The 24,898-nt window shown below is 38.6% G+C and overlaps 3 protein-coding genes across 5 annotated transcripts in view; 1 reads left to right on the forward strand and 2 right to left on the reverse strand.

Annotated features, from left to right (window-relative positions):
* Positions 1–9,425, reverse strand: part of rfx7a (regulatory factor X7a) — a 43,684-nt gene extending 34,259 nt beyond the window's left edge. The window contains exon 1 of the mRNA XM_017706205.2: positions 8,916–9,425. Coding sequence (XP_017561694.2) covers positions 8,916–9,052 — 137 coding nt within the window. The 5' untranslated portion in view covers positions 9,053–9,425. The remainder of the gene's footprint in view (positions 1–8,915) is intronic.
* Positions 9,426–10,415: 990 nt separating this feature from the next.
* On the forward strand, positions 10,416–17,035 carry tex9 (testis expressed 9). Of its 3 annotated transcripts, none has more exons than XM_017706135.2 (12): positions 10,416–10,448; positions 11,361–11,485; positions 11,757–11,820; positions 11,921–12,000; positions 12,112–12,148; positions 12,242–12,315; positions 13,015–13,181; positions 13,605–13,687; positions 13,771–13,944; positions 15,797–15,931; positions 16,567–16,701; positions 16,794–17,035. In XM_017706135.2, the coding sequence occupies exons 1-12, from the start codon at positions 10,416–10,418 to the stop codon at positions 16,869–16,871; spliced, it is 1,185 nt and encodes a 394-aa protein (XP_017561624.2). In that variant the 3' UTR covers positions 16,872–17,035. The 3 variants fall into 3 exon arrangements, with proteins under 3 accessions (XP_017561624.2, XP_037390252.1, XP_037390251.1); XM_037534355.1 differs by having other exon boundaries at positions 10,418–10,448; positions 13,018–13,181; XM_037534354.1 differs by lacking the exon at positions 10,416–10,448 and adding an exon at positions 10,761–11,063.
* Positions 17,026–24,288, reverse strand: calml4a (calmodulin-like 4a). The gene is made up of 5 exons (XM_017706151.2): positions 24,200–24,288; positions 24,084–24,114; positions 23,395–23,535; positions 20,654–20,842; positions 17,026–17,411 (listed from the first exon to the last, which is right to left on the reverse strand). The coding sequence occupies exons 1-5, from the start codon at positions 24,200–24,202 to the stop codon at positions 17,314–17,316; spliced, it is 462 nt and encodes a 153-aa protein (XP_017561640.1). The 5' UTR covers positions 24,203–24,288; the 3' UTR covers positions 17,026–17,313.
* Between the last annotated feature and the right edge of the window lie 610 nt (positions 24,289–24,898).

The following is a 24,898-nucleotide window of genomic DNA, read 5'->3' on the forward strand; positions in this document are numbered from 1 at the left end:
TTTAAATCTCCTTCTGTCTATTCTTCCACTATGAGAAAATAACTCAATGCTATGAGTCTGAAAGCATGTGTAGCTAGTTGTTACTGGGAAACAGAAATTTGCAGAGAAATTTGTTACAGAAATGTTCACTTTATTTTCACTCTAAGACATAACACCTGAAGTTTATGAACTGATTTATCTCAACTTTAAGACTACATGGATCATGAGAAGCAGAAAATGCAACCAACTTCCAAGACTGAGCTTTGGAGGGGTGGAGAAACATTTTTTGAAAAACTGAACTTTGAAACTGAGTTTCAAAGAGTGGTGCTTGAAATCTTCCCCTACAAAATGGCACAATCCTTGCTACTAGTGGTGCTTTCAGAGGAGGTTAAAGTTCAGCAACCTCACTGCTGGTCCTCTGATAAACTTAGGGCACATGCCTTCAAAGATGTGGGATGTGACTATTATTTTTTACTGAACTCAGCTATTCACTCGCTTGTTCAAATGTTCCCATTCCACCTCAAATGGTGCAGCTGTTACATTCTGGCATCAGAACTGCTGCACCATTTAAGATGGAATGGGAAATTTAGCTAGCCAGCTACCAAGACATCTGCATACTACTAATGCTTTTTCATGCTTCTTATGAAGGAAAGGACCATAATACACTGAACGACATTAAACGAAAGACAACACAATGGTTATCAGAATTTTTAACTGAGAAAATGCTTAAATGTATGGGTTTCTTTGGTCACTTGTGCAGCCATGTTGGTGGTTTTACTTTTTTTTCGTAACTCTACATTCGGAGTATGCCTCTAAAAAACCTCCCATTTGGAGGGGCATGAAGCAGTAACACTTCACCCTCTTCCAAAAATCAGGACATCCCAGCCGTGAATATATATGTGCAAAACGGAGGGGTAAGAGCTAAGGGGAAGAATCTTTGTACTGAACGCTGGTGCACGATGACACAATCAAAAGGCAAAAGTCATTACTTTTTGAATCAAACAAGAATTTTGTCTTTTGAACTGTATGGTATGATGGATTATGCTTTACATGACCAGGCATATGAACTAACAAGGTAAAAGAGTAGTCCATTATGGACAAAATGCCCAAGCAATAGTGACCACTTGACATTGCCGCTAGCTAAAGCCTTAAATGACATAGAACAATTGCACAAGAACACAATTAAAGTCAAAGATTCAGCAAGGTACTGTGGGTCGATTCAATCAAGTAACTTGAACCGACTTAATGGGCCTACTCTCCTCATTTACTAAACATTACCCATCACCCCTCATGACCTTTGAACTTTACAAAACAGTAGCCTCTTAGTAAAATACTTCCAGTAAACAGACAGATGCTACACTATGTAAATGTAATGGTAATTCAGCCTTAAAGGAAACAGTAGCGAGAGTCAGAGTATTCGTCACAGTGACTTGAACAAGGCTTTTCATTGTTTAAGTGTGAACTAAACTTTTCATCAGTGCATCAGCTGGATACAGTACAGCCACAAGAGCATCGCCCACAACTCCATCTAAATAAACAACGCAAGAAGCAATATAAAATGGAGCTGAATGACTACGTGGTATGGATGTCTATAAGATACTGGGGAGGGAAAATATGATCAAAGGGTCTGTTCCCCCTGTTATGCGCTTTCACATGGGCATGAGTGTAACTGAAATCACTGGCAGCAACTCACTGAGCCAAAAAACGTTTCCTGCATCCCCTGGTTAACTTGAGACAACAGTGCCTCAATACTTACTACTGTTCTGTTTAACTTGCCTTTGGCATGTTAGGTTTATCATAGGCTACAGAAATCTATTGTCTGTCTGTTGGCCCGAATGTAGGCTAAATTGCAGCAGAATGGAGGGATTGTGTGATGGCGGTAGTCGAGAGCGGTTCCCGGACATGGTGTCTGGTTAAAAACAGCTGGGCGTTTGCCAGCGTGCAGTGGCTCATTTTCAAAACACTTTGAAGCTGATTATGCACATTGTGTCAGGATCTCTACCCCAACCTCTATTCTATTCTGTTTCCGCTCATATTCCAATAAACAAAGCTTCACACACACTCGCATGAGGCACACTCTAAAGGTTTGAGACTTTATTCTACCTCTTCATAAGGCTGTCGAGAAGGACAAAAAATCCCAATGTCTTAAAAGCACTCATCCATAGAAATGCAAATCTAACCATCAGGAATGCACTAATATCCAATATTCCGATACATGCTGTGATATAAGCCAAGTGTACAGCGTTAACGAACAGGCGCACTGAAGGAGACTCAAAGAGAAGAGTTACTCACTCTGTGATAGTCGGACACAAAGCTGTCAAACATTGCGCCTCAGTATATTCTTGCCAGAAATACACTGCGTGATTTTAGCCCATATTAAACACACACAAACACAATCACGGTCTATTCCCCAGTACTGGTGGGGACACGCAGATCAGCTTAACAGAGAGAAAAAAGTGTACATTATTTACCAAAGTTCTTCTATGTTGACTTTACTCTGTGTGACTGAACACAACAGTGAGGTATAACCATTAAAATTTTTTAATTCAATTAAATTTTTTTAAACTGTGAATAGGCTGTAGAGAGACCATGTGCATCCCTGCCTGCTTTAGCTTCAGTGCTCAGCGCTAGCAGTGCCGCTTTGGTTCTCTTTGCTCAGTATTCGGCGTGCAGCGTTTAGTTTTGAATGAAACAGCTTTACTTGAAACTGTCCATAAACAGCTGTGTGTACAGGCTGCGTTTCATCTTAGGCTTTGTCTGTAATCAATGGATTATTCAAACATAAATCTCAAGTCACCAAACAGCAAGATTTCTAAAGTCACACAGTGTATGTCTGGATTTAGAAGATATTCACCAGCAGCTCAACCAGCCAAACAAGAGACTCCCATCAAGATGCCAAACTTGAAACGTCAGTTCATCGGATGCTTTAGCCTCGGATGTGATTCCTGCAGTTGCTGTGCTACAGAGACCGTTATTGAAAGATAGAGGTGAGGAGCAAAACTATGACTTGTACTTTATCTCCAACTGTACAGAAGCACTTTTCTGCCCGCTCTACTCCACTACTCGATCCAAGGTGACTAATACAGCATTGCTTGCTAAAGCAAATCATTTAAAATCGGTTCATTTTAATTATTTATAAGGTACATTTCACTCATTTACACTAACAACTACTTAATTCTAAGTAGATTACTTATTATTAGTATTGGTGAGTACTAAAAGATGGTATTTGATGCATCCCTACCAAACATACACACTTTATAATCTCATTATCAAATGTAAACACAGAAGACTGAAGTAAAAAAACAAGGATGCCCATAATATTAATAGGAGATCACTTTTTATTTGAGCCTGATTAACGTATAATCTTGTGCCCAAGATTAATGTTAAGGGGCAAACAAATCTAATTTCTTTTTAAATTTACATTTTATATTTGAATTCTATATTCCAGTTTTAGCTACACAGTGATTTGCTGACAATTATGCTCATCAGTTCTCTATTGCCACGCTTCTTAAAAGCAATTAAACAGCATAAATTTACAGTCTTAAATAAATATTGTAGCACTGGGAGAAGAGCTTTACAGAATTCTTGGTGGTATTGGTTTCTGTTCATTTTTCATCTGTTCTCGTCATAAAGTAGGGTTTTTGTCTGCATTATTTACAAGCTTAATGGGAGCTTTGGATGCATTTTATAGATTTTAGTTATTTTAACCACGATAGTGTTTTGTGTCAAAATCCTTTTGTTCAGCCTTTATTGCTGTTATGTAGTAAAAGGTCATTCACGTTGGGTTCTCAAGTGGCCCAACAGTTGGCCCAGCCAAGAAAGTCCAGCTGATAAAACCACTGAGTTGTTAATACTGATGCATATTATTAGACAACCAATATATTAGTCCAAATATCTGTAAAAAGGTTGTTCAAGTTCATACTCAGAATAGCTTTTAACTCGAGAATGAGACAAACATTTGGCAATATAACTGAGATATGGTATTTTATCCATATTGGCCAGTCATAATGTTTGTCAGTGGTAGATTTGTAAATAAAATTTAAGGAGGGTGACAGCTTTTAAAAAAGACAGAAGGTTATGAACTGTAGCTATACTGTTTCACCTTACCTGCTTGCTTATATTAAACAATTCATAATTCCACAATTGTGTTTGCAATATATAAACACTTATTTTCAAATGGGATGGGAAGGTGACATGACAGCCTTTCAAGGGACTTCTTAAAAAGATTTCTGCTGTATTCCTCCTCAAATCATCTCTTCAGAGCTTCTGATGCTCCAGTCCAGAGCTGTGAATAAATCTATAAAAAATAAACGCTCATCAAGCATCAGATTTATCTCTTTCTTTATGGAGTTTTTTGCCATCAATAACAGATTCTACATCAGCACCTCTAATATGCTTTAATAAATAACTGAAGTGCAGTTCAGCTGCATTCGTTTACTAAGATGACTTAAAATGGCTTTAAACCATCTTCTAAACTACTGCTCCATTCGGTATCTTGGGGCTCAGTTACCTTCAAAGAGCCAAACTAAAGCAAAAAATACTTCAAACACTCAAGAGAAAGAGATCGTAGTCTGTTGGTATATGTTCTAAAACACCCCCCTCTGGTGGCCTACTGGGAAAAATGGAAAAATTCTACTTAAAAGTCTTGAAGCATTGCTTGCTTAAAGGTATTTAGAAAGATGTTTATGTTGAAATAGCATCAACTGGTTAAAACGAACCAGCTACAATAAATTAATGAGGACCATTGACCATCACTGGACATAACTAGAGCTTTATGTTTTTTAATTATAGCTTTTCAGTCACTTCATCCAGGATCAGTTCTTTTCCAATTGTGACTATGAATTTATGACTATGAACTATTTGGGAAGCTTTTCTCTCCTCTGCACTTTTAGAAAAAGAACAAGGAAAACAGAAGTTGACACAAAACAGCTTGTTCTCCTACTAGACATCTATTAAGCATGAAAGATTTCTTCAACAGCAATACTTAACCAAATTAATCATTAATGTTATTAATAAGTCTTGTGTCTGATATTGCATCTACACTAGGTATGACATATATCCATCAAATTAACCCATATTCATTGACTACATTTGACATGAAATTCAAAAAACTATAAGCAACTGTTCAAGATCTTTTATAAGATTTTCCATCATATTTGACCTCATTTTACTTGCAAGTACCCTGTGCAGTATTTAGCAAAAAAAATCTACCTTTCTGAGTTCACCTCAGAGCTCAACCCACAGACTAAACAAACAGCGCGAATTAACTTGTATTTTCCTAGATTATTCTTTATCCGTGTCTTTGATCGGAGTGATTATTTGTACAAGAGTGTTTGGACAGTGCACGATTCAAACAGGACAGGCGGAGGGAGCAGGACATCTAAATACTTGGAGCACCTTCAAAGCATTGTCCACCAACGATCAAAGATAATACAGCTCTACTGTACTTATATCATTTCACCCATAGACTTTGCAGTTATCAGAGCAATAACAAAAGCAGGTCATGCTTAGTGAAACAAGCAGAGATGTCTGGGTGGAAGATTCTACACTTTTGATCGCCCCATTTGCATTTGTATATAAAACAAAAGATACTTAATTATGACTTGTGTATCACGGAAAGTTACTGTTGCTATCTTTTTGTGAATGAACATGAATTTTTTTTTTTTGTGAATTAAAACGAATGGAAAACAGTCAGAAGTGACAATTCAAACCTGTCAATACAGAATGTAAATTAAATGAAAATGTGATTCATTATGTAACATTGTTATACTATGTCTGTATATATATATATATATAATAATCATTTAATTACATTATTATATTAAATGGTACAAAGTAATAACACTTGGCCACTGAAAGTGACTAATTCTTTAATCCTTTAAATTATTTGCATAGTATCGCAAAACAACTAACTAGACTTATGTTTAATATCTATTTAGAGCTCATCACAGTGCATGAAACAAGCACAAGATGGAAAACCTTGTTTATGGTGTGTGAGTGGGAAATAAACAGCTCGAGGTGAGGAAAGAGATGCCTGCGCTTTGACGAACGTCAGTCGCGCAGAGCACGGAGCACAGTGATGATTAAAATGTGAGCATTACTGTTCCGACAGATGGGGGACGGAAAAGCGCAGACGTGTCGGAAGCAGAGTAGAATGAAGGCTAATGCTGGCACTCCGCCCCCACTTTTCCAGCAAGTTCTCCAGGACCCTAGAGGCTGTGCCAAATGCCCCATCATTCCCGGGCAGACAGAGGCGGGTGTGCCAGCTCGCCAAATGTGGATCAGGGGTATCAGTTAACGTGCGGGTCGGGCTAACCTTTAACTGCTCTTGACGCAGTTCAGGGGGCAGTGGGGTGAAAACTCCCCTTCGCAAACTGCAAAGTCTTGCAAAGGTTAAATCTGTGTTTCCTGTATAAAACAGAAGGACGGCCACGGCAGCAAATTCAAAACTAGAGCCAATGGTAGATTAACCCCTTACAATCCCAGGCTCATTACACAATAAGGCTTATTATTCAATGAATACTCAGACTACAGTACAAACTAGTGGACTTATTCTGAGGCTGCCAGTGGGTCCTGGCCATTTGAGGGGTTAATGGAAGAGAGCATCTTATAAGCAAGAGTGAAACTCAAATTAACTTACCTCAAATTAACTTAACTTATATACTGGTTTCATGGCAGTTACTGCATAATTTTACAGTGAACGAGGAATTATAAGTCTTAAAACGAATGATTACAAGATAAGCTTACAGTTTACGTTGTTTCTTAAGGTGTTCCTCTTGGTTGTATGACTGACGGTATGTATGACCAAAGGCTGCTGTTACAAGCATTACTGCAACTACACCACAGTACAGACAATATAGTAATTAAATATGCAAAAAATGCTTTGTCTGCAACATTCGAATTAAGCACTAAAAGTATGACACTTGCACCCCAAAGGCAAAGTTAACAAAATAAACAATGGCCTTAAAGTCCTAAATACAAATCTGTAACGTTGTTCTGTAGTTGTATAACACAACCTTACTTTATTGAAGACTTTTAAACTGTGATGCTAAACACTCACAGCACATTCTGCCCAGAGGTAATACCCTAGTGTTAAAATAGACTGCATGAAATTGTTTCCATTACTCTGTTACTCATTTAACTCCATTTAACAGCGTCCACGGACTTCTAAGCGTGCATATGAATAAACTAGGGCCCTGTGGTTGCATGCGATGGACCTGATATGATATCATGAACGAACCGTGACCTGCTGTGCAGCGTTACATGGCTTTACACCACCAGCAGCAGCACTGCAAGTCTCCACACACACACAAACAGGGCTGCTGCTGCTGCTGAGGGGGTGTGGAGGCTGCAAAACAACCCCGTCAGCGCTTCCACTCGATCGCTGCTACGGCGAGCACTAAACCTAATCACGACGACCCTGACTTATCACAATCCATCAGCCACAGTGCGAGGTATAATCGATTTGTTTAACCGATGCAATTCTCGACTCCAACGGCGAGCACAATGCACGCGTGCCCTCTCTGCACAATGCACGTCTACGTTTCACGCGTCTTCGACAAAATTGCAAAAAAGCTTGCATATTAATAGGTTTTGGTGAGGGATTACATCTTTGCATTGTACTTTTAAAAAACTGCGCTGTATTTGAAGCCTTAAACACGACGCGTTCGTCGAGTAACTCCGCTGATGTTTGTGTGCAAGTGAATGTGCACACGCTGGCCTACCAGCCCAGCAGTAGTGATGGGCGTTCGATTCAGTTTGGTGAAACGATTCTTTCGAGCTGTTAGTTTGATTCGAAATGAGAAGATTAGGACGCCGAATGTAAATGAATTCAGAAAAGGTCTTAATGTTGTTAAAGTGCTGCAGTGTGTGATTATAGAAGGTTTCGCTTTAAGACGGTGTGGAACTGTATTATCTTAGATGGATGCAAACAAGTTCGATTCTGTTGGACCTACGAATCAGTCCGACCGATGTATTAGAAAGAACCGGTTCGAATGAATCGACTCACTCACGAGTCTTCACTACGGAGCACGCTTTAAACTCCGCGTGGCTTGTTTACCATCGGTCGCACGACCGAGCTGTCGGTTTAACGGCTAGCAAGCTGGTCCTGTTAAGCTGTTTTGCCCATTTCTGCTACCGTACCGTTTTAAATTCGTTGTACGGCCATCTGAGCTCGGTACTATTACCCTGGCAGTTTTAAAAACATTACTGACGGAATCCCTTGAGCTGAAAGGCGAACGCCGAGAATGAGACACTGGCGTGTGCGAGCACTTACCTGACATTTCGAATACGCAGCTTAGCAATTCCAACGAAAAAGACAACATACATGAAGTTGAGGGATTAAAGCAACAACACGATCAGCAGGGCTGTTGAGACTGAGTTTGTTCATTGTGAATTGTCAAATTAAAAATCATTTTTACTGAGGTATTTCTTGTGCTAATGCGAGTGACAGAATCCGCACAGCTAACGTCTAACTGACCAGACACTCAGAAATAAGACACTAACTTCAGGACACCCGGAATATGTGAGACGGTGAACAAAAGCAATAGAATCAGGCTGGTTCACCATCAACACTTTCGTTGTGTGAAACGAAACGGGGGCAGTGGGACGAAGCTGAAGTTGGCTTCCTATTAGCCAGTTTCTTGTTCAAAATTTCCCGTTCCACCTTAAATGGTGCAGCAGTTACAATGTGGCGCCTGAGGCAGAACGTAACTGGTGCACTGTTTAAGGTGGAACGGCGAAATTCGAACAAGAACCTGGCGAATGAGACGCCGACTTGAGCGTCGTGGCAGCGGGGGACTTGCCACAGTTGCAGGCTAAAGTGTACAGCTAACAGTTAACTTGGCTAATTAAAGAGGCGGCTAGCTGGCCATGCAAACCACCGCTAATGTTCGTGGCCGCGCTGGAGCCGACCAGCTGAGGCTGAGAGCTCTTACCAGATGGAGTTCTTTATCTTGAGCTGCAGAGCGCTCGCCTCTGTCCCTTGCAGTCCTGCTGGAGCGAGAGAGGGCAGCGAGCCCGTCCCGGAGCCTGGCTGCGGGTGCTGACCAGGTTGTTGATCATCAGCCATCATTACGGTGCGAGTCGGTAGGGGGAGGAGAAGGCGGAGGAGGGGGAGATCTAACAAGTAGGCCTCGACCCGAACCTCGCGAACGCAGGGATCCCCTCGGTATGACACATTACGCTCCTTCTTTCCCGATAAACTGGGACGCTCGGTCAGAAAGAACTTGAGCTGCTGCGAAAACGAGACGGTGCCAGTTCATGGTTTCTCTGCGAAGCTCCGGCTCGCCATCCCAGCGTGGTTAATAAAGACAAAACAAACACACACGCGCACACGCTGAGCTCAACGGAGAGGTGCTGCTGCTCCAGAGGCGACCTGCCCCGCTCCACTCTCCGTACGCTCAGCCACCGGGACTGCTGCCGCCGGGCAGAGGCTGCGCATGCGCGCTGAGGATCAGCGGAGAAAAACAAGACGCACGATTCAAAAAACACTGTCAGCACGAGCTGTAGTAGTATGGAAGCCTGTTTTCGCCCGTTGGGAACTTTTAGATATATATATAGTTTTCCATAATTATGACTTAGTATCTCATTTATATGGCTTACTAGCTCGTAATAATGAGTGTTTTATAATAATTAATTACATTTTTTTCAGATTCTAGGATTGAATCTCATTATTATGATATACTAATTCACAATTATGAGATGCTAAGCCATAATTATGAGATAGTATGTATTATATTTCTCCAACATCTCCAAGTTGAGTTAACCTACCCCACCACAAACTTCACATAGACACATATATATCAAAAAGGATTAGGCACATATTTTAATATATATGGACATATACGTGTTGCATAATATACATGTACGTATGTCAGACACATATGCCTGATAGGTGGGTGAACACGTGTGCAATGGATCACATTTTTGTTGTCTGTCTGATATATGTCTGATACACGTGTCTGATATATGCATCATGCATATACGTGTAATTTATTTAAATATAAAGAAAAACATAAATGAAATACAACAGCGACATAAACACAATAAAAAACCTTATATGAAATAAAGCTCCCATATATGAGTAATGTTTTCTATCACATGTTACACATATGTTTGTATATGCTGATATATGGCTGAAATATGTGTCTTATTTGAAAAAATGGCCAGTTTCAAAGAAGTTGGCATATATGTCGCATATATGTCCATATGTGGTTAACATAAGTTATGTAAATTCATATTTGCATATATATTAAATATCAGGGACTTGTCAAACATGACATTACTCTTTAAAAGGTAAAACTGTTTTGTGTTTACATTTCCATGTTTACATATTAGCAGCTGAATGCGTGCATATTAATGAGATAATTAAACCGGAGAGAGAAAAAAAACCTAAAACCTGTTGCTATGCAACGGCGTCATCCTCTAAGAGAAACATGGCTGACAGACCCACATCAGCGCCTCAGCGGGTGAGTTAAACGACTAAACTCTCTGATTTTGTGCTGCTGTTGCGGTCTCTGCGGATATTTATTCCCGAGGACTTGGAAAACGTTGCAAATAAACCTTCTTCGAACAATCTTTTGTTATTTTGCGCTTGGTCCTAGTTAAGCCCATCCGCCAGGTAGCTTAACTAACTTCACGTTAGCTGCCTGAGCTAACGTTAGCTTTGGTTAGGGCTTCTGGCTCGCAGGCCTAAACATTAAAGAAAAATTCCACGGATTCTTTTATGTGCATAACTTCATCGCTGGGATGTAAACAAAGTCAACCAGAGTGGTTTGGTGTGAAATGGAGCATGGTAGAGAAACCTACAGACTGACATTTTTCACAGTGGTGATGATGGGAACCGGGGGTCGCGATATGGCTAACACGCAAATATAGGCGCTTTATTTACTGCCCAGCGACCTGTGAACCTACACGTATGTTATGAGGTCTTATTTGTTGAAAACAAATGGGTAAATCTGAAAATTTTATGATCTTTGTGTACTATTTTTGGGTACCATAATAACTGATGAGGCACTACCAGAAGCTTTGAACTCTTCAGACGTCTGGTTCCTGTCACGACCATTTTGAGATATTCTGACTCAGTAAGTTTAACTAGAACGGCACATTTTACATCAAACCTGAATGATTTTACAGCTCAGTGATTTAAATGTATATACATTTTGAGGACAAAAAAGAAATACAGTTAGCAAAGCTGTTTTATATGAAATGTTACAAGTGATAATAAACTTGTATTTCCTCTTTTTTATGACAAAAAAACTGTAAAACATAACGAATTGTCAGACGCTAAACCCCTAACGTGTTTTGGTTAGGGACATTCTGCTAACGTTGTGGCCAACAGTGTAATAGTCTATAATGTGGAAGCATTCTCTCACAAACAGCCCAAAAAGCTCCAGTCAGCTTGCTCTCAGAAGCCTCCAATGTCCAGGCTTGTGAACCGACCTGCTTCTGCTCCACAAAAGAAACCACCTCCAATGGACCTGCTGGCTAAAGAAGAAGAATACAAGTAAGTGTTATGAATGACAGCTGTTGTTATGTTATCATTACAATATGTAGGGTTATCTATTATAATAGTAATTCACATATTCTTTTTTTTTTTTTTAAAGGCCAGACAGTAAAAATGGAATAACTAGACAATTAACTAAACAAACCACACAGAGCCTTTCAAGAATTCCAGTAAAGTAGGATGCGTAAAGCCTAAAAGCCATAATAATGGCAAAAATGCATAAGCAAAATGGCCATTGGGGTCTCAGCCTGTCTATACTGTGTCATTGTAGACGGCTAAATGCAGAATTGGAGGCGAAAACAGCTGAGCTGGTGCGGCAGGCAGAGGAAGTTATGGTAAGATAAAATCTTTACATGATGAATCTAAAGACCAATTTCTATGCACATGGCTTGGTTAAGGTATTGTGTGTGATATGCAAAATGTTTCTCTTTGCAGAGGGAACAAAATGAAGTGCTCTCCAAGCCCATCTCTACCCACCTGAGCATCAACATTTCAGAAGATTATGGGGATTTAGGGTAAGGCAAAATGCTTAAAAAATAGCTTAGTCATGCATTTTCAAACACTCAAAAAACTTGGTAAGTTGTTCATAGTTGCCTTTAAAATGATTCTGGTGTGTCTCTTAACAGAGATGTCATACCCTCAGTGAAGCAACCTACTGCAAAGGTACACATAAAATACATAAGGCATGTTGGGCACTGTAGCATTACCCAAAAGATTTGCATTTCATAATGCATTTATTTCTACTTCCCTCTGTAGGTAGTGACAGAGAAAAAGTCTTTGAAACCAGGAAGGCCAAACAGACCTCTTTCAGGCCACAAAAAGACAGCACAGTGAGTTCAAAAAGTTTTGCTTGAGCACTTCATAGAGTATTTAAGTTCTGAAATGCATGCCAGAGTTTTATTGTGTAAACTGGTTAAAGGGGAATCACAGTGAGTTTTGAAAATTTCTCCATAAAGAATTAAAATGTAAACAAAGCCAATCAGAGTGATTTGAAATGTTCTGTGCTATAGAAACTGAACCGGAATTGTTCACAATGGTGGTTATAGGAACCAGACGTCTGAAAAGTTTAATGGCCCTAAAAGCTACTGCACAGAAAACATGAAACAGTTATAAATACATTGCCTGAGACATTCTTTTATGATAGTTTTGAGTTTTGGTGTAAAACATATTTTTAAAAATAACATGCAAGGTGTTGTAAGATAAAGTAGTACAAAAACAAACCTTATTTTTTAAGGGTTATCATTATTTTATCATTATCAACATTACATATGACAACGTTGAAGATGAGGTAGGTTCACTAAATGTTTTGGATAGTGAAAAATATGGCTACATTTGTGTTGTAGACATTGTAATTGCTGGTTCCTGTCATAACTGACTGTCCAAAAAGAGTCAGTTTCTTTACAAGGCCCCATTTAACATCATACCACTCTGAATGACTGTTTACAGCTCAATCGTTGATTCAGGCAGAAATTTGAATAAAAGTGTTGGAATTCCCCATTCATACTCTAAGGAACTGTGTTTTGCATTAGAAGAATGAAACCTGCTGTGGTTGATGATGTAGCGGTACCTGAGGATTTTGGGGACTTCTCTCTGGCCAAAACAATAAGCAACATTGAGGGCAGAATGAGTGACGATGTAACAGATGAACATCTGGAGGATGACATCATGCCAAGTGTCGGGGAGGAGATGAGTGCAGGTGGGCTTAAATTCTTGAACATATTCCGTAAACTGCGCTCAAGAGTTCTAACATGAAAAGCTATGTATTTTCTGTTCATCATAATCATATCTTTTCTTGATTTCAGAAGAAAGATCAGATTGAACAGGTTGACAAACTGTAGGACTTCGATATAGTGTAGCTACAGTAGTCTAGTGGTCTAGTATTCTAGTAAACAACACTACACTTCAGCTACACCTGGGATAGAATCTACTTGTTGTAATTTAATTACTATAAAAGATTTATACAAGTGATACGTGGTGCACATGTATGCACTGCAGATGGGATTCACTAATCTTCAAATCATTCTTTCCTGGACATGTTAATTGTGTGGATCGCATAACTAGCATAGTCAGCATTACTTAACAGGCCAGTAAGTTTATTCCCTTTTATTTTTTTTCCCAGAGGCTCAGATTCGCTTCTTGAAAGCTAAACTTCGAGTGATGCAAGAGGAGTTAAACAGGCTTTCAAATGAATGCAACAAGAGGGTAAGTGGTTACACTTATACACCAGAAAGTATTTAGCTTGCGACGGGATGCAGAACTGTTGCACTTTTTGTTTTTTCTGTAAGGATGATGAGAATGGAGTGTTAAGCAGCAAGCTGAAGGAGGTGGAGGAGGACCGGGCCAGACTGCAGAGAACCACTAGCGTGCAGCAGACTCAGTTAGAGAAGCACAGAGCACTGGCTGAAGAGGCCAACAAAAATTGTGACGGCCTGCGGCAGCAAGTGACCACATTGCAGAAGGTGGGGCAGGCAGACATTACTGTATTTGCAAAATGGGAAAGCAGTTTAGTGTGTACAAATCAAACGTTTTAACATTTATCTTGCCATACTATTCAAATGTAATTACACCATTACTTAATTAGTTAGGGAATTACTTTGACGTTCAGTTTAATTCTGTATCGACAAGGTTTGACTCTGCTTTTCTGACTTTTTTGTTTATATCAGTATCAAGAAATTACAAAAAAATGATAAAATATTAAGGAAAACAGTACTAAATGGATAATAACTTGTAATCACACTCAAACCAAAATGACATATACTCTTTAATTTGGAAGCATAGTTTAGAATATGCACTTTCAAGAGAATTTCTCTGCTTGTGTCTATGGGCTGTGGGGAGGAAATAATTCATATTCAATTACACCATGCTTTTTTATCACCAACAATAACTGTCTTGTAAGTGTTAACATGGTAGGGTTGCTGGACTTGTCCTACATAGCTCAACATGCTGGTGATAAAATGAACTCTGGTGCTTATAAGAACTTTATGACCTTATCATTCATGGGCACAGGGGAATTAAATAACTGGGCCTGTGTGTGAACTTTATGGTCGGTCATGTTGTACATCAATCTGTTGACCACGGCTATTGTTCATTAAACTGTTGACTACCTGGTCACAGGGCAGGTTATAGCTCACAACTGAGAGCAGCATGTCTTAGACTGCTTCCCACAGCAAAGAAGCTGCTAATGAGTGGGCCAGGGCAAAGGAATGCCTGGCATGGGCCCTTTGACACGATTAGCTCTGCATATGTAAAGTGAAGCCATCCTGCAGTTGGCGAGTGGGAGGAGCGGGTGCACATAGAGGTTTGGAAAGCTGGGCCCCAGATTGTGATGTATGTACATAAAGGCAGACAGAAATAAGTTTTCACACTGGTAATAATGTGTAACATGATACATTCACATGTTAACCTTCATTGACTGACAGAGCATAAGTGAGCTGCATCAGACACTGACCTTTTTAAGTTGCACTTTAAGACTAATAGATGATAAGATTCATATTCATACCTTTTAGTTTTTTTTAACCAAGCAGCAAACTTGGTTTCTGCCAACCGAGGATTGTTATGGGTCGTAGAAACCTCTAAGGCCTTAAAGGGACCATATCGTGGAAAAACTGTTGACACTTTTTCAAATAAAAGAGTTTGATGTTGTACATAAACATTATTATGCATCAAAACATACCATTCACTTTTCAGTACATGCAGCCCATATATCGCTGCTGTTAGAACAAAACCTTGTGTCTCCAACTTTACAATAGAAGGAAAAACATACTTTACTTTCCAGTCAGTGGAACCAGACTTTTTGCCAAGTCATTTTAGGCCATTTATTTTGGTCCACTTATCATGAAATCTACACACAACGTAAAGAGCAACAAGCATTTTCAAATTATGCCAAAAATTGAAAAACAACAAAAAATGGAGATACAATATTTTGTTCCGTCAGCAGCGACACTGAAACTAAGCTGCAAGAACAGCCCGTTCTGAATTCAGTGTTTTTGTGACGTCGCAAAAAAATGCATTTACATAAATCCATCTATTCAGCCTATAGCAGTTCAGCACAATACAGGACAGCCAGTCAGAACAGAGATCATTCACATAGATCAGTCTTAAGGGCAGAGTAACAAAAACAGTGTTCAATTCCAAGGGATAAAGGGAGGTTGGAAAATGGTTATGTAAAATAAATTACAGATTTTGTTTTATATAAAACCATACAATCGTCATGAATAGACAAAAAAATAAAATTCAACGAAAAAGTGCAACATGGACCCTATAAAAATGTATTCTAAAAATTGTGTTTTATCTCATGTGTGGAACCTGCAGGAGCTGGAGGGCATGAAGAGGGCGCAAAAGCAGGTGGCCAGTGCCCACAGCGCTACTGAAGTGAGGCTGAACAGAGCTCTGGAGGAGGCAGAGAAGAGCAAGGCTCAACTTAGCAAGCTCAAACAGAGCAATAAGGTGTAGCACAAACCTAAATCACATGAGATTCATGTCTCTTTTTAAGTTATTAATCAAGCAATAGAACATTCAAGATCATGTGTTATCACAAAAAAACATCACGGCTGTGATTTGGTTGCAGTGCCGTAGATGTTATTCGCAAGATCACACAACCTCGAGCGTTCTATTGCTTTTATACAAGTTATATAAATAAAGTAAGAAATAAATAAACTGGGTCGTGAACGTGGCATTTAATGTTTTAATGTTCGCAGTTCCTTCCACCAAATTATAGTTCCTCAACAAGCAGCTTGTTGCTACATCAGAGTAAGTTAAGCTTGTTACTCGCTGCACAGCGAGCGTGATGTGGCGAAATATTAGCACGGTTAAAACGCTTCTCAACCAATCAGATTGTGTGGATGGAACTAACTGTTGTATAATATTAATTATTAAATAATTACTTAGAAAGTATTAAATGAGTTATGTAGTGAGTGAAATGTTAAACCCTATTTTATTGTTAATCTATATTAGTGCCCACCATCTATAGCATTAAGAGCATTTGGTGCTGTTGTGTTTGTTTTTGTTGTTAACCAGAATCATGATGCCAACTTGTATGTTTATTACCCATTTCACTGACTCAATATGATTTTCCTGTAAAGGACTCTGCAAACCAGGAGAAGCAGAGAATTGACGCATTGCAAGCTGAGAACAAAAAGCTGGAGAAACAGAAGGCTGAACTTATTATGGGCTTTAAGAAACAACTTAAGCTGATCGATATTTTAAAAAGGCAAAAGGTGAGTTTTCTTTAAAATGCATTTCCTTACCAAACCATGACTGAACCAGTGTTCACTTTAAATGTATTAACTGAATCCATGATTTTTAACAGATGCACTTTGAAGCAGCAAAGATGTTGTCCTTCACAGAAGAGGAGTTCATGAAAGCCCTGGACTGGGGCAAACCATAAACACAATCACAAGAACAAGGATCATGCATTTTGGATAAATTAGTCAAATAACTGGTTGAACGGTCAAGAACAAGAAAGTTTTTCATTGTTATTTCAAATGCTGAAGTAACTACACTCTGTATACTTGTAAGCCAAATTAGCATTTATAAATTTAATTAAAAATCTATGGTTTCTTCTTTTTATTGGTTTTATTTTTCATTTAAAAGTTTTATACAATCACAAGAACTGGTTGGTCATGAGTGGCCCTGTCAACTATTGCTTGACTGCCCTCTAGAGGGTACAGTTGGGCACTATACCCTCATGTTTCTTCATTCTTCTAAAACTTTGTTTTTAAAAACTTTTATTTAATTTACACAAAATTCATGACACCATGGTTATTTTGTCATTGTCAGACAGAACTATGGAAACAGAGTAAACACAGAAATCCATGTGCCATGGTTCTTCAGTAGTCCACAGGAGGTAGGGTGACCATTTTGGTGAACTCTTCATAGTGAATGAGGCCATCAGGGCCAACATTAGCCTCCTTAAACAACTCGTCCACTGTAGACAACAGAAAAAAAAACATTTGGTAAGGATTTAATCTGTAAATTTTCAGGTCCGTTAAAAGTGAATTACACATCATATGTTACCTACGCAGTGTAGGAGTCTCAAAGGTGATTTGTTTGGACCTTGTAGTAAAAAGGCATTTCCATGTATACTTGCAGTTTCAATTTTTGCAAAGAAGTGTGCCTACACACCATGAAATGTTTGATTTTTTTGACATATTTGGGCATATCGATATTTGGTAATCAGCGAAACAGTATGTATAGATAAATGTTATGTAATATAACGAAAAAACAAAGGAAGTCATTTATTTAATACAAATAACCAACATCTTTTTTCTGTTCAAAAAGTAAGTAGAATTAGAATTTACAACCATTTGTCACTGTGTTGCACACTGTGAAATTAGACCTCTGCATTTAACCCACCCGTGCAGTGAAACAGCCACATACATGCACACTAGTGAACACACACACTAGGGGGCAGTGAGCACACTTGCCCGGAGCAGTGGGCAGCCCTATCCACCATTGAAGGTCCACTTCCTCAGCTATATCTTTTTTACAGATGGTCTCACATTTTCTTAAAGCACTCTCTGGTATGAAAGAGAAGTCATAGCCAATTGCATGATTGCACACTGGCCAGGCCCTGAGGCAGCAAACCAGCCCCAGAGCATAACATTTTCATGACTATATGCTTTACAGTTGGTATAAGACTGTTGAATGAACAAATGCATTCTCTGGTTTTCACCAAACATGGGTTTTGGTACTGTGGTCAAACCACTATCTGTAACTGTGACTCATCTGTCCATAACACATTTTGACCTCCACAGAAGCAAGAGCTACTTGCAGATCATGCGATGAAATTTTGGGGTTCTTAAAGACTTCTTTTAGCATTTTATGATCTGCTCTTGGGTTGAATTTGCTGGGGTGGCCTAGCCTGGACATGCTGGCAGTAGTTCTAACTATTTTCTACTTTTATAAAATATTTTTTAAAATATTTTTCTGTAGATGATCTTATGGTCAGTAGAAGGATTGATTTCTAATATTTTGGAAACACTTGTCAAACCCCTTCCCAGACATATACGCATCTACAACCCTCTTTCTAAACGCTTCAGAGAGCTGTATTGGTCTAGAGATGATGATACCCCAAACTCCAAACACAAAGAGCAAACCAGACAAGATATCTGAGGTTTAAATAAAATAGATTCCTCCAAGATATTGTCTTATGGTGTTGTAATAACCAGAACCTGATTGAATGCACCTGATTTGAAATTTAAACCTAAATTTGAAACCAGGTGAATTCATATTATATATATATATATATATATATATATATATATATATATATATATTTATGCAACCCCATTTCCAATAAAGTTGGGATGTTGTGTAAAACAAATAAAAACAGAATACGATGATTTGCAAATCCTTTTCAACCTATATTCAATTGAATACACTACAAAGTAACAGATAAACTTTATTGTTTTTTGCAAATATTCACTCATTTTGAGTTTGATGCCTGCAACACGTTCCAAAGAAGTTGGGACAGGGGCGTGTTTACCACTGTGTTACATCACCTTTCCTTTTAACAACACTCAATAAGCGTTTGGGAACTGAGGACACTAATTGTTGAAGCTCTGTAGGTGGAATTCTTTCCCATTCTTGCTTGATGTACAACTTCAGTTGCTCAACAGTCGTTGTTGTATTTTGCTCTTCATAATGCTCCACACATTTTCAATGGGAGACAGGTCTGGACTGCAGGCAGGCCAGTCTAGTACCCGCACTCTTTTACTACGAAGCCACGCTGTTGTAACATGTGCAGAATGTGGCTTGGCATTGTCTTGCTGAAACAAGCAGGGATGTTCCTGAAAAAGACGTTGCTTGGATGGCAGCATATGTTGCTCCAAAACCTGTATGTACCTTTCAGCATTAATGGTGCCTTCACAGATGTGCAAGTTACCCATGCCATGGGCACTAACACACCCCCATACCATCAGAGATGCTGGCTTTTGAACTCTGTGCTGATAACAGTCCGGATAGTCCTTTTCCTCTTTGGCCCGGAGGACACGACGTCCATGATTTCCAAAAACAGTTTGAAATGTGGACTCGTCAGACCACAGGACACTTTTCCACTTTGTGTCAGTCCATCTCAGATGAGCTCAGGATCAGAGAAGCCGGCAGCGTTTCTGGGTGTTGTTGATATATGGCTTTCGCTTTGCATGGCAGAGGTTTAACTTGCACTTGAAGATGGAGCGACGAACTGTGTTCACTGACAGTGGTTTTCTGAAGTGTTCCTGAGCCCATGTGGTAATATCTGTTACAGAATGATGTCAGTTTTTAATGCAGTGCCGCCTGAGGGATCGAAGGTCACGGGCATTCAATGTTGGTTTTCTGCCTTGCCGCTTACTTGCAGAGATTTCTCCAGATTCTCTGAATCTTTTGTCTGAATCGTTTATCTGTTTGAACAATAAATATCTTGTCTTTGTAGTGTATTCAATTGAATATATGTTGAAAAGGATTTGCAAATCATTGTGTTCTGTTTTGATTTATGTTGTACACAACATCCCAACTTCATTGGAATTGGGGTTGTGTGTGTATATATATATATATATATATATTTGATGAAAAGCAATGAATTTACTGAATGGAGAGTACAATTGATTTTCTTTTTGATTTAATATCAAGTAATACTGAGGCTAGTATCCCAATATCAATTCCAGTATTTTTAAAAGTGCAAAAGTGGGAATTGTGTAATTTTTACAGTGAAAATTGGTATCATGGACATAACATGGATGCTTATTCATGATACTGGGTCCACAATTCATTGTTATCACAAGATTTTGAACAAAATGAGGAAAATACTCCACATCTCTCTAACAACACTAGAGCTGAGAGGCAGGAGTGAAGTACCGATTGTTGCTGACTGTTGGCAACTTTAAATTATATGGCATAATTCTTCATGATGCATTGTCACATTTCCAAGATCACAATTTTACAACATCACAATTTACCATACATTACAGTACAACATCACAATGTCATGATGCATGGTTACACTCCTACTCAACACTTTGTGACCACTTCTCAAAAAGAAATCGCCTTATCTTCCTATATGCACATCATGACTGAGAACTGAGTGAAAACACATCATGCTAAGATTCACCCTTTTTTTACGCTGTGCGGTGCTTCTCAGGAACCTGCAAAAGAACCAGTATTTGAAACTAAACAGCTGCCAGCCTGTACCTTCTTTATCAGTGAGTTTTTCTCCCAGGCCTGTGAGCTTTGCTCGTAGCTCTGAAGCCAGAATGTAGCCCTTCTTCTGCTTGTCCGTCATACGCATGGCCTCCAGGATCTCTGTCTTGGGGTCCTCCTGCTGCATCTGCCTGTGCATCATCGTCAGGAAGGTGGAAAAGTCCAACTCGCCAGTTTTATCTGAGGCAAGACACATGCAAAGTTATAAACAAGACAAGAAGAGGATGAAACAGGGCTGAATGCTGAATCAGAGAAAGCTCCCAGTGTATGTTGTTATTTCATATGCCATGTAGTGCATTCTCAAACTCAGGCCATTTGTCTAGGACAGTGGTCACCAACCCTCATCCTGGAGATCTACTTTACTGAGGAGTATAGCCTCAGCTTGCATCTAATGTGTCCATCCCCACCTTCCTCACATAACACTAATATATGTGATCCTTCTGATAAAGGATCCAGGATCTGGGTTGCTGACCACTGGTCTAGGTTATTGATTAGGATATGCAAATTGAAAAATGATTCAAGATCAAACAAACATACAAAAAATAAACAAAGTGGCAGTGTAATATGACAAATGATAAAAAAAATAAACAAAGTGGCAGCGTAATATGACATAAGATACACAAAATAAACAAAGTGGCAGTGTAATATGACATGAGATACACAAAATAAACAAAGTGGCAGTGTAATATGACATGAGATACACAAAATAAACAAAGTGGCAGTGTAATATGACATGAGATACACAAAATAAACAAAGTGGCAGTGTAATATGACATGAGATACACAAAATAAACAAAGTGGCAGTGTAATATGACATAAGATACACAAAATAAACAAAGTGGCAGTGTAATATGACATGAGATACACAAAATAAACAAAGTGGCAGTGTAATGTGACATGAGATACACAAAATAAACAAAGTGGCAGTGTAATATGACATGAGATACACAAAATAAACAAAGTGGCAGTGTAATATGACATAAGATACACAAAATAAACAAAGTGGCAGTGTAATATGACATGAGATACACAAAATAAACAAAGTGGCAGTGTAATATGACATGAGATACACAAAATAAACAAAGTGGCAGTGTAATATGACATAAGATACACAAAATAAACAAAGTGGCAGTGTAATATGACATGAGATACACAAAATAAACAAAGTGGCAGTGTAATATGACATGAGATACACAAAATAAACAAAGTGGCAGTGTAATATGACATAAGATACACAAAATAAACAAAGTGGCAGTGTAATATGACATGAGATACACAAAATAAACAAAGTGGCAGTGTAATATGACATAAGATACACAAAATAAACAAAGTGGCAGTGTAATATGACATAAGATACACAAAATAAACAAAGTGGCAGTGTAATATGTCATGAGATACACAAAATAAACAAAGTGGCAGTGTAATATGACATGAGATACACAAAATAAACAAAGTGGCAGTGTAATATGACATAAGATACACAAAATAAACAAAGTGGCAGTGTAATATGACATGAGATACACAAAATAAACAAAGTGGCAGTGTAATATGACATAAGATACACAAAATAAACAAAGTGCCAGTATAATATGACATAAGATACACAAAATAAACAAAGTGGCAGTGTAATATGACATGAGATACACAAAATAAACAAAGTGGCAGTGTAATATGACATAAGATACACAAAATAAACAAAGTGGCAGTGTAATATGACATAAGATACACAAAATAAACAAAGTGGCAGTGTAATATGACATAAGATACACAAAATAAACAAAGTGGCAGTGTAATATGACATGAGATACACAAAATAAACAAAGTGCCAGTATAATATGACATAAGATACACAAAATAAAGTGGCATTATAATATGAGTGGCTCAGTCTATAATATGTCCTGGCACAGGGATGAGGTGCGGTACAGTGCGATTGCTGTTGGTATGATTGACTTCCTGTAGCGTTCCTTGCTACAGCGGAGCTGAATGAGTCTGTTGCTGAAGGTGCTCAGCTGTCTGACCAGTAGGTCATGGAGCGGGTGTGATGTATTGTTCAGTACACTGGTTAGTTATTAGTTCAAAAGGGAGTGGCTTTTTTGTGTTAGACCAATCAGCATGCTCCAAAAAGTTCACTTGATGGCAAATAGAAGTGGCCAACAGTACAATGCTATTGATATTAAGAGGAAACACAATATACTTTTATTATTGAGTTTATCATAGGTCATTTTATAGCACTGGTCAGCTGCCTGTGTCATATAAAGGACAGATTTAGACCGATTATTAGTCTGTAAAAACAACCAGCATCTAGTAACAGTATAAACTGCACAATAACAAGCCTGACTGGGCAGCAGCCAATTATGAAATTCTCTTATTTAATTTTTGACCACTTCTTTTCTGTTCTGAGTTAAGTTTTAAATTAACATTGAATTACAACAAGCATGTTTTGCCCATACATTCCTAATGGCAACAAGAAAATGTGCACACAATACCATTACAATGGCCAGACTAAAGCTGAGATACTTTGTGTGCACTACTAATATCTTATAAAGATTAAAAAAAACTGTAGATGATGTTTACTGATACACAGGTTTTGTATGGCCACTGTGAAATTTCTAATGAATTCTGCTCTGTATGTTAAGGTATTGTGTTAATCCACTAATCAATACACCATTATGCGTGAAAGACTGGTATGTGATATGTGGTACTGCAATTACATCACAAACACTGCGCCATACCTATTTTATGGACTTGCAAGTGTCGATCCACCTCATTGTAGGTGGGACAGGTGCCTAAAGAGCGCATGACCGTAATCAAGTCTTTAGCTTCAATCTTCCCCTTCCGCTTCTTATCATACAAGGAGAAACATTCTTTAAATTCTACAGAGAGAAAGAACAATATAGAAGCATTATAGTATACAAGCTACTATATAGAAGCATTACGGTACACTGCAAAACAGTACAGGGTACAGTAGCCTTAAATAATGATTCAAGTACAAATAAACTAGGAGTAGCAAAAAGAACTAGAGTTAAAAAGGTCCAGAAACTTATTCCCTATAGAACTGCAGTGGAACCTCTGTTACAGCCAGTCTCTATCAGCATATGAACTGAAATTATTAGGCTCTAGTAATCTTTTTTGGGGATTCTTTTGGTCTAAAATAAAATGTTAAAGTTCAAAACTTTAGCAGTCCAGGTGATGAACCAACAGGGCATCAGGAACTAAATGTGAATGGCTGAAGTGTAACTGAGGAAAGAGTAGATTATTTTCCTTATACAGTTCCTTTACCAAAGTGACCTTTTCATAGTTCACTTTTGTTGAAGTCATTTAGTTTTCCATTGATAATACAAAACAATACATGCATATCATATTAGAAATGTCACTATAGGCCCAATGGTCACTGTGACTAAAGCAACTTAAAACAACTTACCATTAATTTGAGTCTGGGACAGAAACTTTGCCTATATGACGATTGGAAATATGCAGGCATGTTAGTAACCATGACTATTTAAAAATATGTATTAATACAAATGTAATGGCACTTACCATCGCTGGACATGCGTTTCACCAGTACACAGGTGGCTTCCAGTAATGTCTCCCTCAGGGCTGCTGGCATGATCTAAAGTCCACCATGCTGATGACGTACCTGATAGCCTTGTTGCCAGAGCAACAGTGTTATATGATCCCACCTATCATATTGAGCTCTTTTCACTCCGACAACAGCAGGCACTCACGAAAGGTATAACAAGGCATTTTTTTTATCACTAAAACACTGTCGACTTGATGCTGTAAAGTTAATTTTAGTTTCTGGCTACTTCATCTGTACAATACCATTCAAAAGTTGTGAAATCACTTTTCATACCAATATTTCATATTCAATAATACATTAGTGTGGATTTATAAACTAAATGCTAAAATTAGGTCAGTATTACAGGAATTACAGCAACAAGAAGTTAAATGTACCAAGCAGATCTTTAAGTCCTCTAATTTGCAGGGTGGAACCACCACAGTGTCATCAAGGAATACACTTGCCATAAAAGGGTCAGTACAATGAATGCCCACATGAACACCTGAACCCAGGGTTTCCCAGGAGAACACTGCCCAGAGCATCACACTCCTTCCACTGGCTTGTCTTCTCACAGTGTTACCTGGTGCCATCACCTCCACAGATAGGCGGCACACAAGTACCCTTCCGTCCACATGATGTAAAAGAAAACCGGACTCGACCCACTTGGCCCAGTTCCA

This window comes from Pygocentrus nattereri, chromosome 25 (genome assembly GCF_015220715.1).
Source record: "Pygocentrus nattereri isolate fPygNat1 chromosome 25, fPygNat1.pri, whole genome shotgun sequence".
NCBI classification, from domain to species: domain Eukaryota; kingdom Metazoa; phylum Chordata; class Actinopteri; order Characiformes; family Serrasalmidae; genus Pygocentrus; species Pygocentrus nattereri.

Coding starts and splice junctions, on each gene's coding strand:
- tex9 (XM_017706135.2), top strand. CDS start 10,416: ATGGCTGACAGACCCACATCAGCGCCTCAGCGG. Junction 11,821..11,920: donor GGCAGGCAGAGGAAGTTATG/GTAAGATAAAAT, acceptor TTCTCTTTGCAG/AGGGAACAAAATGAAGTGCT. Junction 12,001..12,111: donor GAAGATTATGGGGATTTAGG/GTAAGGCAAAAT, acceptor GTCTCTTAACAG/AGATGTCATACCCTCAGTGA.
- calml4a (XM_017706151.2), bottom strand. Junction 23,536..24,083: donor GTCCCAGACTCAAATTAATG/GTAAGTTGTTTT, acceptor TTCTCTCTGTAG/AATTTAAAGAATGTTTCTCC. Junction 20,843..23,394: donor CTTGCAAGTCCATAAAATAG/GTATGGCGCAGT, acceptor GTCTTGCCTCAG/ATAAAACTGGCGAGTTGGAC.